This window comes from Netta rufina (assembly GCF_964035555.1).
Source record: "Netta rufina genome assembly, chromosome: 2".
Classification (NCBI taxonomy): domain Eukaryota; kingdom Metazoa; phylum Chordata; class Aves; order Anseriformes; family Anatidae; genus Netta; species Netta rufina.
The window spans coordinates 105,508,387-105,525,204 of record NC_140124.1 but is presented as its reverse complement, the minus strand read 5'-3'; the positions used below and the strand labels follow the sequence as shown (position 1 = coordinate 105,525,204).

Below are 16,818 nucleotides of genomic sequence, written 5' to 3'. Positions count from 1 at the left end.
GTTCCATGAGCTCAATGTCTCTTGCCATAGAGCCCATATTGATATCCCCAAGCCTTCAGGACGATGTCTTTCAGCCAAAGACAGTGTTCCTGCTTTATGGTAGATTTTGGCAACGTCCTGGGCTAGGTGTTGCCAGCGCTAAAGGGGACTCCCAGCGTGGTGGAGCCACCCTGGTGCTGGCCAGCAGTGATCCTGAGGCTGGGACCAGGAGTGAGCGTGAAGAGCCCAGACCCACCAGATTTTCAGACCTTCTGCCCAATTCGCCCACCCCTCATTTCCAAAGGGAACCAAAGTGTTTTTTTTTTGGTTTCTCCCATTTGAAGAACGGGGCTCTCTGAAAAGACTACACCCCCCAGCATGCCCCGCCACCCCCTCCCCCCGCGCGGCACGCCGGGAGCTGTAGTCCCCTTCCCCCCCCCAGCGTCCCTCCAACGGGCCCGCAGCTGTCAGTGGGCGGGCGGCGAGGGAGGCGAAGGAGCGGCCGGGCGCATGCGCGCAGCGGCCCCGCCGCCTCCGCCGCCGTCGCCCTCGTGCCGTTGCGCCGGGAGGGCGGCGAGCGGCTGCTGGGGCTGCGCAGCGCCCGGAGCCCCCCACAGCGAGCGGCGCCGCCGCCGCTTCTCCTCCTCCTCCTCCTCCTGCTGCTGCTGCTGCCGCTGCCACCGCTCCTCCTCCTCGCCCTCCTCCTCCTCCTCCTCCTCCTCCTCCCCCCGCCGCAGCGAGCGAGCGAGATGGCGGCCGCCGGGGCTGTGGCGAAGCACGAGCAGATCCTGGTGCTCGATCCGCCCACCGACCTCAAATTCAAAGGTGAGGGGCGGACGGGGGCAGCGAGCCCAGCACAGCCCAGCCCAGCACAGCCCAGCCCGGCTCCAGCTCTCGGGGCGTCCCGCTCCGCTCCGCCGGGAGCCCCCGGGGAGGGGAAGGGGAAGGGAAGGGAGGGGAAGGGGGGGGTGGGGGAGGGCCGGGGGGCGCCGCTGAGGCGTCCAACGGGCCCGGCCGGCGCCATCTTGCGAGCCCGGCGCGGCGCGGCCCCGCCGTGGGGGTGTCCCGGCGGGGGGCAGCCCGCGGCCGCGCAGGGGCCATCTTGCGGCGTGGCGCCGCGGGGACGGGGCCCCGGCTGCCCTCTGCCGGGCCTGGGCGCTGGGGAAGGGAAGGGGAAGGGAAGGGGAAGGGAAGGGAAGGGAAGGGGTGCCTGCCTGCTGCAAGTTTGTGGTGTCATGTACCGCCCCCCCCCCATTATAAACACTATCCCCTCAGTTTATTTGTTATACGCAGGGAAGGCTCCGGTTTTACAACCGGCGATGTTCGATTTTTATCTATTTTTTATTTTTTTCCCCCCTCCTCAAACCTGTCAGTGTGACCAGGGCTTGAGGTTCTGCGCCCGGTGTCAGCGCGCCTACTTGCATAATCCCCCGTCTCTATTTCACGCTCTGTTTTCATGCAGGCTCGTTTTTCATCATCCCCCCCCCCCCTCCGAGCAGAGTTTATGATGCAAAAATCTTTAAGTGGGCAAGAACAAGGTTACGTCCATGTTCAATCCGAACGCTGTGTTTCCCCAAAATACCTTTGGCTGGCCTGGCTTTTAGAAATAAAAGTCAAGCCTGGTGCATCAAAGGGATTTTTAACAAGCTGTACCCGTTTTATCCGTCCATCAAATCCATTAAAACCCGAATTCTGTTGGATTGCACACCTTAATTTCTTGATAGCTTCAATTTATAAATTGCACATTCATCGATACAGCCAACACCGTAGCGGGAAGTTACTTTATTTTTTTTCACTCGTGTTGTTAAAATGCTGCCAGGTCTGCACTCAAATTTCAATACACTGCGTTATTCTTGAGAGAACAGGTCAGAGGAAAATGCCTTTTTTTTTTTTTTTAGCTACTGCGTCTAATTTGGAGCTTGCAAACATTGAGTTGTCTTCAAGCTGGAAGCAGGCTGTGTTTATGTGATACGGAACTGCTGGTTACAGGGAACACGGAGTAAATACTAGATTTACAAATTGTCAATAGGAAGCCGTTGTCGATCAGTAATCCTGATTGTGCTGTGTGTTCAGGTATTTAGAGTGCAAAATGCCTATTCTGTAAGCATAAACTTTGCTTTCAGGCTAATGCATATAATTAGGACAATTTCTGTAGAGCAGACGAAGCAAAACCAAAATCTGAAGCATAATGAGACTGCAGTCTTAATATACCGTGGAAAACACTCTCTTAGTATATCATTACCTCAATACCTTATAGAAAGGGATGCCTATTAAAAGAGCATCGAGTGCTTTCTCGGTCAATATTTTCCAGCTGCTTGTTGTTCTGAGGTGGGCAAAAAGGTCTGTAGGCCACAAGCAGTAATTCAGTTCTGAAGTGGTGTTGCATCGAGGAGTGCAGTAGTGGCAGAAGGGAATTCCGAGTATTATCTTTTAAAAATAATTGGTTACTAAGAGGGTGTATGACTCAATAACTGTAACTTAATCGTAAGTGTAGGAAAATCATATGACCTTGGTTTAAAAAAAAAAAAAAGTGTGTGTTTTTTTTCAATGTAGCTGGTTATTCAAAGTTATCTTACTGGGAGAATAATTATTACCCATTATTATTATTATTGTCCTACTACTGTTGATGTATGTGTAACAGAGATCCAGTTTAAGTCTAAACATCTGAACAGAACAAATAGTTCTGCGGGTTTTCTTGCCTCACAGTGTGGCTCGTAATGAATTTGCTGACCTTTAGGGTAGCAGCAAAACATGGTAGTATGCCTTTATGCAAACAGTGACTTAAATTAAAAAAGTAGGTAGGACTTACTGTAAGGAGCTCTTGTCAAGGTTTAGAATTCATCAGTGTCTGATGAAACTCTTCTTGGTTGGTTATTATTATTTTTTAAACTACTCGACTCAATCAGCAAAAATAAGGGCTATAATGCCTCTCTGCTGAATTTTATTCCACACAGTTAGGAGGGAGTCTGAAAAAGCGTATCCCATGGTGGTTAACGCATTGTGTATTTCCCTTGGTGACTGGCAGATTAGGATCCTGTTTTTCTAGTACCTTGCATTCCTAGATGCTTCAGCCATCGATAGCATTTTGGAGTGATGAGTGGTTTCTTCTGCCTCTATGATACTTGGGGTTTCTCATGGTTGTGGAACCATCAGGAATACCAAAGGAGAATCACGAAACAAGGAAGTTTCAGAGTGTCGTACAAATGTAGCAAGGGAAAAACTGTTCTTAAAAGGTATGAGACTAAGAGGCAGTAGATAAGCTACACAATAATGCTTTCAGAGACTCAGAGAGCACTGAGAATTTGACTCGTGGTTCTTGTCTGTTGGTCTTCAGCCACATTAATCCTGGAGAGGTTTTTTTCCTTCTGTATTTCCTAATCTGATGTATTTTGTTTAGCTTTCCAAATCTGGAGCTATTTGGATTTGTCTGGGACCAGACAGGAAAAATTGAAGCATGAGACAATTAAAAGCAGCTAGTGTGGAAGGTGGCACATCTTCTGCCTCTTGTTAGGGTCTTTTCTCCTGACTTGTGCACATAATCGTCTGTAGCCTTAGTTTAGTGGAGACTATGGTAATTTGGAATTGGTTCCTTGTGAGTAAATGCCTTTTTAAAAAAGGTACTTTACAGTTGTGTAGTGAAGTAGCAGCGCTTGAAATTTTCAATTCAAAGCTTTCTAGCATTGTTATGGAAACTCAGTTGGTCTTCTTTAAATCAAAGAAGTCAATTTTGCATCTGTGAGTAACTTGTATTTAAGTTGGTCTTGGATGGTGGTCCTTTTTCGAAAAACATTCTCCAAATCTTTACATCAGTCATAAGATAGGCTTTTGCAACATCTAATTGAAAATCAACACTAGTTGATTTGATGAGCCTTGGAGGATCAGCAGACAGCATTCAGAGTTTGCATCTCATGTGCTTCAGAGGTGCCTGACTAGCAATCATATCAGCTGTTCCAAAAAGGTATGGATATTCTAACTTGATATCCTTTATTGAAGTTCTTGCTTACAAGTGTATGAAATTGTTTTGCTGCCTTTGTAAAGGTCTCAAAATAGAGGCATGCTTTTCCATTTCTGTTTTAATTTATTGAGGTTAGGAGTCAGTCAGCAAGTAAGCAGCCTGAGATCAAATTTTGTGAATGTTAGTGTACAATAAAAGTTCACTTTTGTGGTTTGAGTCACTGGAAGAGGTAGAACATGATATTTCACTTCTGATTATTAATCTGATTCATGCTCTAGGACTGTTAGTGTATTAAAATCATCTTTCAGCTGGTATAGGTTCGAACAGCTCTATCCAGGTAAGGCAGGCAGCACCTTACTTAGACAGCTCATTCTGATGCACGGATTTCTGTGACCTTTTAAATCATACAAAAATATTGCTGTGGATTATTTTATACTCATTACACTGCTTTTGGTAACAGTGAAAGCCATGGGGTGTGTGTTGCTGCAAATCGAGAAGGTGGAATTTAAAGGTAAAAATAGCTCAATGTTAAATCTATCCCCGGCCCTCAAGATCTGTTGCCAGAATTGGCCCAGGACACCTTTAGTGTAGGCCGGGTTTGGACTCCTCAAATGTGATCTCACTGCCTTGTTTGTGTGGGTCTTGACTAGACCAAGAACACAAACTCATTTGATTCAAAGTACCAGTAAATTCGTGATGTCCCAGCTTTCTAGGATAGGTTAAGAAACAAAACCCAAAGGTGATTGGGATGTCAGTTCTGTGGGATCTGCATTCTAGAACGTTTTTGGAACTGAACAGGGAGCCTCTAGAGGGGACGAAGTAACTGAGCACTAGCACAGTTGTGACTTTCTGATGCTTTCAGATGATTCCATTTAATTTAATACATTTTTTTCTGGATGACTATCATATAGTGACAAAGATGGAATATCCCATAGAACGATTTAGCATTCAACAACAAGTGGTCTTTGCCTCTTCATTTTATGATAAGTATTAATGAAACATATGACACAAAATGCTTAGTGGGAATGTGTTGAGGGAAACGAAGAAAACTTTTTTCTGTATTACACAATTTATTGCTCATGAGCTGGCAGTGTGTTAATACTTAGGTTTCTACCACAGTGTCAGGCCACGTTTAAAACTGACTGATGAACAGGGTCTGTGTTGGGCTGTGAGGCATTGTAGGTGCTAGATAAAATTCAATAATGGATTTTTTTTTTTCTGTGATTAAAGAAGATGACAGCAGAATGGATTTGGATGTTTCGTCCCTTTCCCTTCAGTTCATAGGACCTAGCGTTGCACCTTCAGTAAACTGAGAAACACTCCCCAAAGCACTCCCAACCTTGTGCTTCTCATCAGTATGAAAGCTTCCCCTTTATGTTGTAATCAGGATGAAGTGCCTACTCCTTCTGCTTGTTGACAGCCGAAGCCAGTGTTCTAGATCACTACAACACATCATAATATAAAAATAATGCATCGCATGCAAATGTTGTACCACTGCTTAAGGCCAAGTCGAGAAGCAGAACTCGCTGTGAACAGGAGGAGTTGTTTTATGCATCAGTTAATAGGGCCAAATATTTAGTGCACTGGCTGTTCGCTCTGGTGCTGTAAATTGTTCCTGCTTTGTCTCGGTGTGGTTTGTGAGTGTGCTGTCCTTTCTCACCGTGTGTCTTTGGGAGAGGTTTGTTAACCGGACCTTTGCAAACATCAGTCATTAAAGGGTTATTACGCACTCGGCTTGCAAGCCGTAAATTTGAGTTGAAAAAGACTGCTGGGGAGAATTTACTATGTGTGGAGTGGAAAAAAGAAATAAATCACTGAATAATTAGATAAGTGTTACATTTCCCAGTGTGGAAGTTGGCTCATCTGACAGTAAAAGCCTTGCAATTTGACAAGTAAATATATATCAGCTAATTGCTTAAAAAAAAATAATCAGCAAAATTGCTGTAATAAGGTAATTTCTGATGTGGTATTGTTGAAAACAGAAACGCCAGTTAGAATTTCAGTAACTTTATTTTCCTTACTGTGGTGAGACTTTATCTGATGCATAATCATCTCGACCTCTTCAGCTTCTCTTTCCTTTCAGCGTGTTGTTGAATAATAAAGTTATTTCGTTGCATTGTAAATTATTGGGTAACGTAGGTGTGGACCCGATAGCTCAGATACTTTGCTAAAGGTTACCCTGGCATAGGACTTCAGGTGTTTGCTTGTGAAATAATGTGAGGAAGGAAGAAAAGGAAAAGAGAAATAGTTTCCTGAATTTTTAAAAGATAGTCACATCAGCTTTTTCCCTCCCGTTTCTCAGGGTGTGCTCTGGCTTGTTGTAACGTTCAATTTGACACTTCAGTGCTTGACTAGATCTGACCTAAATTGTATGCAAAGCCTTGGAGGAAAGAATAATTGAAGACATGGGGGTAAATGGAACATGGAATAAAATGCAGCATGGGCGTCCTGGGTAGCGTGTGCCAGTCTGGTCTGAGAGCCGCTTCCTGGTCTGAGAGCCGCTTCCTGCTCTGTGCCTCTCCTTTCAGCTCTTTTGTGTGCTCCCGCTGCCCAAACACTTGGGTTTTATGGATGGCATTAGGTTATTTGGTACAGAGGTGTCTGCGGAGGTCGTAATTAAGTTGCAGGTAAGCTTAAGATGGAGAAGGAGCAAGCTGTAAAATGAACTGCAGCATAGCTGTTGGCCTACTGAAGGCTTAATAAAGCCATTTCCAAAGGGTGGCCCAGCGTCGTGTTCGAACTTGGCGCGGTGACTTCTTTAAAGGCCTTGGTATGTGTGGGGTTGTGTTCGTGGAGCTCCCTGGGGATGCAAAGGTAGGAGACGTGAGGAATGGTAAAAAAAAGTGTGTGTTTGGTGTGTGCTAGGGATAGACCTGCTGCTTGATCGTTCCTGTTGGGAGTGATGAGCGAGTAAGACTAGAGACCGGTACTTAGTCACAGGCTTGTGTGAGTGTGATGAGGCACGAAAAAGGGCAAATATGAGGCTGTAGTACAGTTATGAGGGAAGCTGTAATGTCGTGGTGCATGGCATTGATGAGGCTTTATCTGAGTGCATCCCTGGCAGCAGCCTGTTGGAGAGAGTACACCCAAGTGGGAATGGTGCAAAGGCAGAGTTACTGACAGATGAAGCAGAGTAGCGTGGTTTGTTTGCCTCAGCAAGGTGAAGACTGCAAGGGGATCTAATCCCTGTCATAAATATATCAGAAGAGGTGGGTAGTGGGGAAAAGAGAAGCTGTACAGGTGGAAGGGTAGGATTGGTACAAAACCGAGTTGGCATCGAGTGGCTATGAGTGTGTTTAGGTCAGTAGAAACCACTTGAATTTCAAACCTGGATCATGGCAATTGGAACCAACTTTCTAAAAGGAATTGCGGGCAGAAATACCCCTCAACTCGTTTTCACTTCATCAGATACCATCTTACAAAACGATTTGTTTCTCATGGGCTTTAGAAAGCTTCTTACTAGGGTCATGAGGCCACAGTGTTCCTAAAAGCTTGGTAGGACTGTGGTGGTACTTTGTGGCACGCTTCACCTAGAAGCTGATACGTTGTCTTACGTTCCAAGGCATTAGAAAAGCTTGACAGAGATGTGCAGGGCTGGATAGCATTCAATAGCTTTTTTACTTGTAAGAAGGGATGTTCATAAAAATAAGTCATACACATAGGAGTTAGTGCTCCATATGTGAAGTAAACTTAGTAATTAGAATGCGCAGGAGTGTGATGTTAATTTAATAAGGCCGCTAAGTCTACTAGAGCAAAACTAAAAGTTGTTAGGGTTTTGTTTTGGACACATGCAAGACGTCGTTTCACTTCCATGTTGGGGCTCTTGCTGCTGCTGTGGAAGTGAGCTGCCCGGTCCTGCAGCAGGGCTGTGTCTCTCAGCATGATGCTGTGACGGGAAGACAGGGAGAGAATGGGGATCTTGTCAGAGCGAGGGGGTCATCACCACGTCCAGCTGAAAGCAGATGTTTGTTTCCTGAGTTAATGGTAGGGTCTGGTGAACTTGGCTTCCAGAGAGGTGAGATGTCAGAGGCCTGGGCTCTGCTTCTGGAGAATGAGAGGTCACCCTGAGATTGGAGTGGGCTGCTCACGCCTTTGGGAGGTGGCCCAGCACTAGCTGCATCTGCACGCTGAGCATTTTAATGCCTGATACGTGAGCCCGTTTAGCTGGGTGTGCCTCTTCTGTGAGGCTGGATGCTATTTGTGCTACATTTATTTATCAAAATTACTCCGTTGTGCTGTTTGGATACTACCTTCAGGGAAACTGGTGAAAAGCAGGAGGGTTTTGGTGTTCTTGCAGCATGTTTGAGTCCGGCTTCTGATGTCCAGTTCTTTGAGCACACAGCTTTTGGTCAAGCCTGCAAGGAAATCAGCCTTGCTGCAGCATACTGTGTGCCATTGCAGCTGTCAGCTGAGATAATTACACATATTCTGATTACCGCTGGATGGTTTGAAGTGTGTCTTGAATATTGCGATTCAGATCAGACAGGTGTATCCAATTGGAGGTTGGGTAGTTGAGCTGCTGTATGCTTGGAAATTTTAAGCAGCAGATCTGGCTGTTTCAGCATCCCTGAAAGCTTCTGTAAGCTATAGCAGGTTAAAATACAAAGAAAGTTCAAAGGAAGAAAGGGGACAGTTACTTGTGTATCCAGCTCTGTTGTTCAAATGGGCTAATGTTCTTTGAAATCTAAGAGCCTCTGTAATTGTCAAATTCATTAGTTATCTTGCCTCATTCAAGTAAAGAGTTGCTCCAGCAGGAAGGATTTATAACCCAGCCCTTACTGAACTAGATTGCTTGTACATATTACCAGTTGTTTCAGGACTTTAAGCATCATTTGCTGTTTTAAGTGTTCATATTTATCAGTAGTAAAATATTTCTACTGCTTTTGTTTTTTTCAACAGAGAATGCTTTGGGGTGAATAATGCTTTATTGCTAGATTCTTAAGACTTTATCCTAGTAGAGTTATGAGCTACCAGTCTTAGTATGCTTAGCGTGTCTTGTGTAAGAACAACAGCACAACCAACCAAATGGAGCTAAATTGCAAGTCGGGAATTCACAATAACCTGGAGGTTAAGTTGAAGTAGCAAGATTGCCTTTGACACTGGTAACATGGCATTTATTCGATAATGGGACTCTTTCACTAGGAAAAATATCAAGAACAGACATAAACAGACTTAAAACCTAGGTCTGCTAGGTTTTAAAGCTTAAACTAAACACGGGCATTAATGTCTTTGGACGAAGTTATTCCATGTTACGTCGTGTTATTGGTAGTGCTGTTGAGTCTAAGGAAACCTTTGTCCATATTTACCATCTCCTTTTAGCCTGTATTCTTGCCATTCTGTAAAGCAGCTAATGTTCTGTTTACCAGAATTCATGATAGCCATCTATGGCTGCACTTTACCCTTGAGATAGATGCTCATTGTGTTTTTACCTTTTTTTTTTTTTTTTTTGGCCACTAACAGCATATCAGGAACAATCTGGGGTGAATATAAAATTCTGATCCAGGAAGAGAATACCAGGAGAAAGAATGTTTGTTTTGTCTGGTTTGAAATGCCGTTGTATTGTGTTCCTGTCTTTTCTCTGTCAGAAAGGCAGGCAACAGATCTCAATTCCCATTTCCCTTCCACCAGCCCCCGGTGAGAGCATGCATGTCAACATGGGTACAAGCACCTCTAGCAAGCTGTATAGCCTTATATATGCTCTCCTCGCCGCTTTGACAGAGGAATACAAGCTCTTTTAGGATTAAAAATGGGCATTGTCTGAGCATTTTTTTTTCCAAAGAAAAAATCTTTGACAGATCTCTACCATCAGTGTGCTGGTGTGAGGAGCACAGATAATATCTGTTGTTACCCCATGATGAATAGTGCTAGCCTGGAATCAGCCTACTGGGGGGCTGTGGATGTTGAGGCCTGTCAGCTTTCTTATAAAGTGGTTTTTTTTGTTTGTTTTTTTGGATTGTGTTATTTATGTACAGATTGATGATAAAATTAAGAGTTATTTCTGAAGCACCAGGGTAGCATAAGAAGAGAGAGATCCTGTATTTTTGCTCTGATATATGGATATGTACCTGAGAGCAGTGACTATTTGTAGATACTAGTAATCTTGCCACTTCATCCACTGATTATTCCTCATCGTTCAGAGTTATAATGCTGAAGTATTAATTCGTGAAACCTAAGCTATTACGCTTTGTAGACCATGAATAAATTTAACACCGGTGATTTGTTAGAGTAGGAATTTTTCTTCCAGCTGAGTTTATAGGATATTTTAAAGATCGTGTTTTTGGTATTTCAAGAGAAAAAGGAATGATGTTCCTTGAAAATAACTGTTATGGATTCTTTTTAGATTGTTTTCGCAAAGATTTGATTATTAATTGCTTAGAAGTCGTTTATGGAGAGAAACAATATTTTCTTGCTCTTATTTTTTTTGTGCCAGCTCTTTCACATATGCTTTTTTTCAGAACTATGAAATCCCATTTGAAGCAATCAAATGCTTTGTTTATATTTTAAGTGTGCTTGTCTGACAGTCAGGTAGTTCAAATCGCTACTGGATGCTGGTCTTTCATTTTTAGACATCTTGCCTTCATTTCTTTCACTATTGATTTTTGTTTGCCAGTAACACGCAATTTTCAGCTTAATTTTGGCAATTCACCTTTTTTCTTTTCCTTCTCATTATATCTTTTAAAATAAATATGCTTCTGTAGTAGAACCTGAAATAGAAATGTTTCTCGGGGCTTCTAAAATAATTGGATAAACTTAAGAGGAAAAATCTGGAGGTGAAGAGGGCAGGAGTGTTCTTTGTACAGGGAAAGAAAGCTGGAGTATCAGACTGTAGGCAAAGCAGAATGAGCTGCCATCTCCAAGTCCTTTGTGAAATAATTCTTATTTTTAACTTACTGCAATCAGTATTCATATATTTGAAGACGGTAGACACATATCACAAAGGCTATTTCGATCGATTTAAAACCAAAAGAGAAACACCTTAATACATAAAGCCCTTGATATCTCCTGGTGCATTGCACACAGTGTCAGTGCGTTGTGGGTTGGACATCACTGAGCATCTGTCCAGCCCGTTCTTATAACAGAGCTTTTTTTTGTTGTTCTGGTGCAACTCCTTTTTAAAAGGACAGCGAGTCTCTGGAAATACTTCTGTTTATGATGCTTGTCCCAGATGCAGGAGAACATAGTCACTGATCGTTTTGTGAGCTCCTTAGTATTCCCAGAGCATCTCCTAGCTCAAGGGCAGTCCATCCCAACAGACAGGCAGTCAGGTAAAATGCACAGGGACCTGTGTGGATGAACGAGGTGTTCCTGGCCAAACTCACGTGCAAAAAGGGAGCTTACAGAGGGTAGAAGCAAAGGCTGGGTGACCTGGAAGGAGCACAGAGTGGTTGTCCTAACATGCAGGCATTAGGTTAAGAAGGCTTAAGCCCAAGTGGAATTGAGCCTGGCCAGGAATGTCAAGGATGACAAGAAGGGCTTCTGTAAATACATTGGTGACAAAGGGAAATGTGTGCCTACTGCTGAAGGAGATGTGGGACCTGGTTACACAGGACATGTAAGAGGCTGTGTACTTAACACCTTCTTTGCCTCAGTCTTCATTACCAGAAGTCACACTTCAGGAATCCCAGAGACCAGGGAGAAAATCTGGAGCAAGGAAGACCTACCTGTGGTGGAAGAAGATCAGGTCAGGAAATACTTAGGCAAACTGATGGGATGCACCCAGGGGTGCCGAGGGAGCTGGCAGATGTCATTGTGGGGCCACTCTTGTAATTTTTCATCAATCTGCTGGTAAGGAGAAGTGCCAGGAGGCTGGAGGAAAGCAAATTTCACTGCCATCTTCCAGAAGGGCAAGAAGGAGTTCCCAGGGCACTACAGGCTGGTCAGCTACGCCTGGATTCCTGGGAAGGTGACGGAACAGCTCACCCCGGAAAGCATTTCCAGGCATGTGAAGGGCAAGAAAGTTAAGTCATCAGGAGTAGTCAGCGTGGCTTCACCAAGGGGAAGTTGTGCTCGACCAACTTGGTAAGCTGCTAGGATGAAGTGGCTGGTCTGGTGGAGACCAGACTGCCCAACTTGACTCTGTCATGCGCTGGACAAAAACTACCCTGCCTGAGTACATTTGGGGGAAGGTACCTTGAAGCCTTCTGTATAGATTGAGTGCTCCCAGAATTGGGAAGGTGAGGAAAAAACAGCATCGCACGTAGAGCTTGAACAAATAATTCTTGAAGTTAATGCTGCAACTCATGCTTTTTTAGAAGTTGGTAGTCTTTTTGCTTGTTTGTGTGCTTCCTTATGTATACTTGTATTTTTTTTTTTTTTTTGGATATGGCTGAATACTTTAATGTGCCAGTTTACAGCTTAAATAATCTTCAGTTCTCTGCATGAAATGGAGTGCCTTTGGCAGTCAGCTTAGGTATTTAGCTTTCTATAACAGTTATAGTTCAGTGTCTTAAAGAGAAGAACATACTTACATTTAAGCTGTTTCATGGAAACTGCTGTTCAGTTTTTTTTTAAATAAACGTGCTTATTTTTGTACAAGCTGCTGTAATTTTATACAATGATAAATTGTTACCTAATTCTAGGCAGGGGAGATGCTCTGTAACAGGGTCTCTGTATACGTTCTGCTAGCTGTTCTAATTCTGAATGGCTCATCTAAGAACCAAGCCTGTCCCCTCCCAGAAATTCTTCCAGTTCATTTGTGCTGTACTGTTAATGAGCAGATTACTGGCTGTAATCTCAGATCTCCCCCGTGGGTACCACGGACTGAGGAGACTCCTCTCAGCTCATCCTTCCCACTCTAGCAAGGCACATTCATGTCACCCTTTTCCCTTGATATTTGACCTTTCTGGGCAGGAGTAGGGTGCCTTGGTGCTCAGAACCCGGAGACCTGAATTTGAAGAGAAAACATGACAATATTCATCCCAAAAGATCTTTGTGCAGACCCTACCTGTCCCATAACATCGTGGCTTGGCTTTACTGCAGTGTATGAGGCCGGGATGTGGCAAGCCAGGCAATTTGGGACCGCATTTCAGCAGTGGGAGCTGGCTCTGCAGAATCTGTGTCACTTCCTCCTGCTTGCTAGCTGCTCTAGTCCAAGATACGTGGTTGCCAGAGGCAACCCCGGCATTAATCTCATGGTGGCTGCACAGGAGGATTGCTGGAAGAGAGATGCAGCGCATTTGTGTTTTTTGGAGCTCTAGAGTCTCTGCGATGTGATGAGGCAGGTGGCTGTCCTTCCTTCCTAAGGCTGCCGTAAGTCAAAAAGACAGGAGAGATCTTGGCGTGGGTTGTCACTGTGCCTTTCAAAACAGTGGGAATTATCTGGCACTTCCACGGCTTTTCTTCTAGAAAGATGCTGGAGTTGGTGTCTCGGCTCGATGCTGCTAAACAGATTTCTGAACTCCCAGTCCCCTTTAAAACAGCTCTGCCTCTCTGGAGTTGTTAGATTGGAATCACAGGTTTAAAAAGCAATGATCTCTTGTCGATGCACATCACTGTTACATCGATATATATACATCACAGCTAATTCAGTGTACCTTGAGGATTTTAATGGTTAAATTACCACAGCTTCTGGAAACCCTCGTTGCAGATCCAAAAGTCCATGGCCTTCAGTTGTACAAATCTAAGATTAAAAAAAGATAGTTTCCAATGGAAATTGGGCAAAAGACAGTAGATGAGTACTCACAAGGTGTTTTTGTGTGTTGGGGGCAGTTATGTGAGTTTGTTACAGGTTTAAGTGCTTAAATAAAACCAACCCAGGTTTAGACTGGGTGTCACAAGTGGCGAGTGAGATACTTTTTTGTGTGTAATAATATGGTAATGTACCTGTGTTTCCTGAGATGAAGTTGGCATGCTCTTGTCCATCTCAGTGCATGCCCCAAATGTCTGTACCTACCTCCTACCTTAGCCTCTGTGTTCTTTTCCACAGCTTCTTCAGATGTAGTCTGTGTGGTATGGCCCAGTGTTTCTCACTCCTGTTTTTTTCTTGCCCCACTCTTCTAGTTTTTCTCAAGGAAATTTGATGATTTAAGATTTTGTGCTCAGGCTGTAGGTGCCAGCTAGACTTTTATTTCCCCACTCTTTCAAGGGTAGGGTTACGTATGTCTGTGTGAATGGAAACTCCAGAATCCCTTTCTGCTCTTGCATGCTTTTTTTTTTTTTTTGAAGGATATGCCATTCTAATTTAGAACATGCTTCTCTTCACAATGCTAATCATTTTCTTTTCTTCCCTGATTTCCTGTCCTTGTGTCAGAAAAGTCTATGCCTGCCTACCCATGCTCAAGATCAGTGCTGTCACTGAACTACCAGAACAGCTGGGCACTGCCAGACCAGTGCCATTCAGTCTTATTTTCCTTTTGTTGTCCCTCTGTACACCAGTTTGTTGGGAGCTATTTATTAATTCTGATGGTTGGGAGTCTGGAGAGGTTTTGTGCAGCTTGTCACCTTTCAAGCTTTTGGAAAGCAGGTGAAAGGTAAGGCTGCCAAAAGGGTGCCCAAGGCTTTGAGAAAAGATCTCAGTCCACTCTGGAAGAAGTGTCTGATGCTGAAAAACCTTCCTGAGATGAAGGCTGCTTTTTGGGAAGTGCTGGGGAAATGCAGAGGAGGTCATTACATGTCTGTACCTGGAGAACAAAAGCAGGCTTTTTTTTCATCCGTGGTGTTAGAACTGCCAGGAAGTATTAGAATAATCCTAACAATGCTTTGACTCCTATCTTGCCTTTATTATGCAGGCTCTGAGAAGGAAGGCGTGAGGGGGCCTTTCATGTCTTGGAACATCTTTTATTTTTTTTTTTTATAAGTTTAAACAAGTTGATCTCGAGTTCCTAAATTCTCTGTTTCTGTGTCTTGAGATAAGCTATTTGAGTAGTAGACCTCCTCCACTTGGTGACTGTCTTTCAAAATGAGCCTCTGAACTGAGCCTTTTTTTCTTAGACCTGATTTTTTCTTGTAGCAGTGGTTGAGGAGATTGCACAGCAGAGCACCTCAGGTTGTCTAGAGTCGCAATTATAGACAAACAAAAACAAAAGGGGAAAAAAAAAGACTGAAAGCCCAATTCAAGGTTTCCTATGCTGCTGGGCACTGCAGAGGCACTGCCTAGGTGGCTCTAAGTAAAATACTGGGAATTAAGTTATTAAAAATGTTTGTATGCCTCAAAAAATAAGCGTTCAGTCTTTTTTCTGAGTGTATCAGCAGCCTCAGACTTAGAGGGTTATTCAGATACCTGATTTTAGTTCGGCTTCTGGTGTGGGTTATGGGAGTTATTTTTAGGTTGAACTCTCTAAGTAAATGCAACTGGATCCTGCAAGAGCCGACAAGGGACAAGTGGCAGGAAACTTTGAAGTAGTTTTGTAAATCTTCCTCATGGGACCCGTGCCAAGTTTCAGTGGATTAAAAGGCTGATTACCTTCCTCTACCATATAAAGCCAGATTAGAAATGACATTTTCAGACAAGTAGTACCAGTTCCTATTTTCTCACCAATGAAGTCTTGTCGAATTTAAACTGGCTCACACGTGTCTTCACCTCCACCTGACTATTCTTGTTCTCAGTAATCCCAGTTTGTCCTCTATCGATTTGTATTTCATTGTTTCAAGTCAAGGCTGTGTTCAGCACTCTCTCAACATCAAGGATTCGGGCTGAAAGAGGGTTACAGAAATCAAGACATTGCTCAGATAGTGAGCCCTCTAGTGTAATAACATGCTAGTGATAGCGCCGTTGGCTTCAGAGGAGTCCTGGAGACATTATTCCACAGAGGTCCCAGAAGAGAACTGACTTTCTGACTTCCTTTATCTTACGCAGTTGGTGGATTCCTACCTTCCTGCTCAGGTCGTGTATGTTTTCAACCCTGTATAATCTAAAGTTTGCTCTCTTTCTTTTTTAAATGGAAAAGTAGTTGTTGCTATTCCAATAATGGTGAAAAGCATTTTGTAGTAATTTGATTTGTAATGTCTAAAGAAAAATAGGCTTCTTTAAAATTCATGTACACATGAAGTATTATTGAATTAACTTCATGTTCATATGCAGTTCCATTTTCTAAGTTCATTCTTGTAGAGCCTGTGCGTTCTGGCTTTCAGATGACATAAAGGAGATTAACATAGCTGAGAACGCTGTGAACCTTTTTTGCTGTTACCGTATGATATCACTTGGAGGTGATCTCTTCTGGAAGAAGAGCTTTTACAGCTTGACATTGAAATTAAGCCTCTGTCGTCCAATCCAGCCTTAGAGTCAGTTTCTATCTTGATGGTTTAACATAGGCACAGTTTAGAGAATATACTGCATTAGATAGGTGAATATGGCAACTGAAGTTTCTTTTTGGTGGACGAGTTGGAATATATACATAAACAGAGTATCATCTTCCCTGCCTGTTTTGAATTTAAAAGATGAGGGCGATGTTTCTGTCAAGGCTGTAGGACCTCAAAGCCCAACATAAGTTGAAATCTCAAGAGCAGTTCGTATATTTCATTATCACAGTGTTTCCTTTCTGTAATAAACACTTGAAAGAATTCCAAAGTACATATTGCTTCTATTCCTAGAGAAAAATCCAGCAAGATTTACTTGCACATATGATCATTACCCACTGGTTACGTGCAGTGTTAGGAAAGCTTTGGTAAAATTAGCATAATGACGTCTGTGTTTAAGTCGTAAAAATGCCTCTCTCTTTATATGTATATATGAACTCCTTGCGCCAGCAGCTTGAATATGTCATACTACTTACTTGTTCATTGCGTTAATGTATATTGTTATAACTAAGGTGATGGAATATGCTTTGCACGTAATGGTATATGTGCTTAACAGATGTATGATTTAACCTGCCTGTTGCCATTAAATTATATTTTAAGAGTAATTTGTACTGTATAAACAGGCTTGTCTTCCAGAGATACACGAATAT

General features: G+C 43.3%; 1 protein-coding gene across 1 annotated transcript in view; it reads left to right on the top strand.

Annotated features, from left to right (window-relative positions):
* The first annotated feature begins 481 nt into the window (after positions 1-481).
* Positions 482-16,818, top strand: part of VAPA (VAMP associated protein A) — a 28,831-nt gene continuing 12,494 nt past the window's right edge. Inside the window, exon 1 of the mRNA XM_084282480.1 lies at positions 482-804. Coding sequence (XP_084138606.1) covers positions 729-804 — 76 coding nt within the window. The 5' untranslated portion in view covers positions 482-728. The remainder of the gene's footprint in view (positions 805-16,818) is intronic.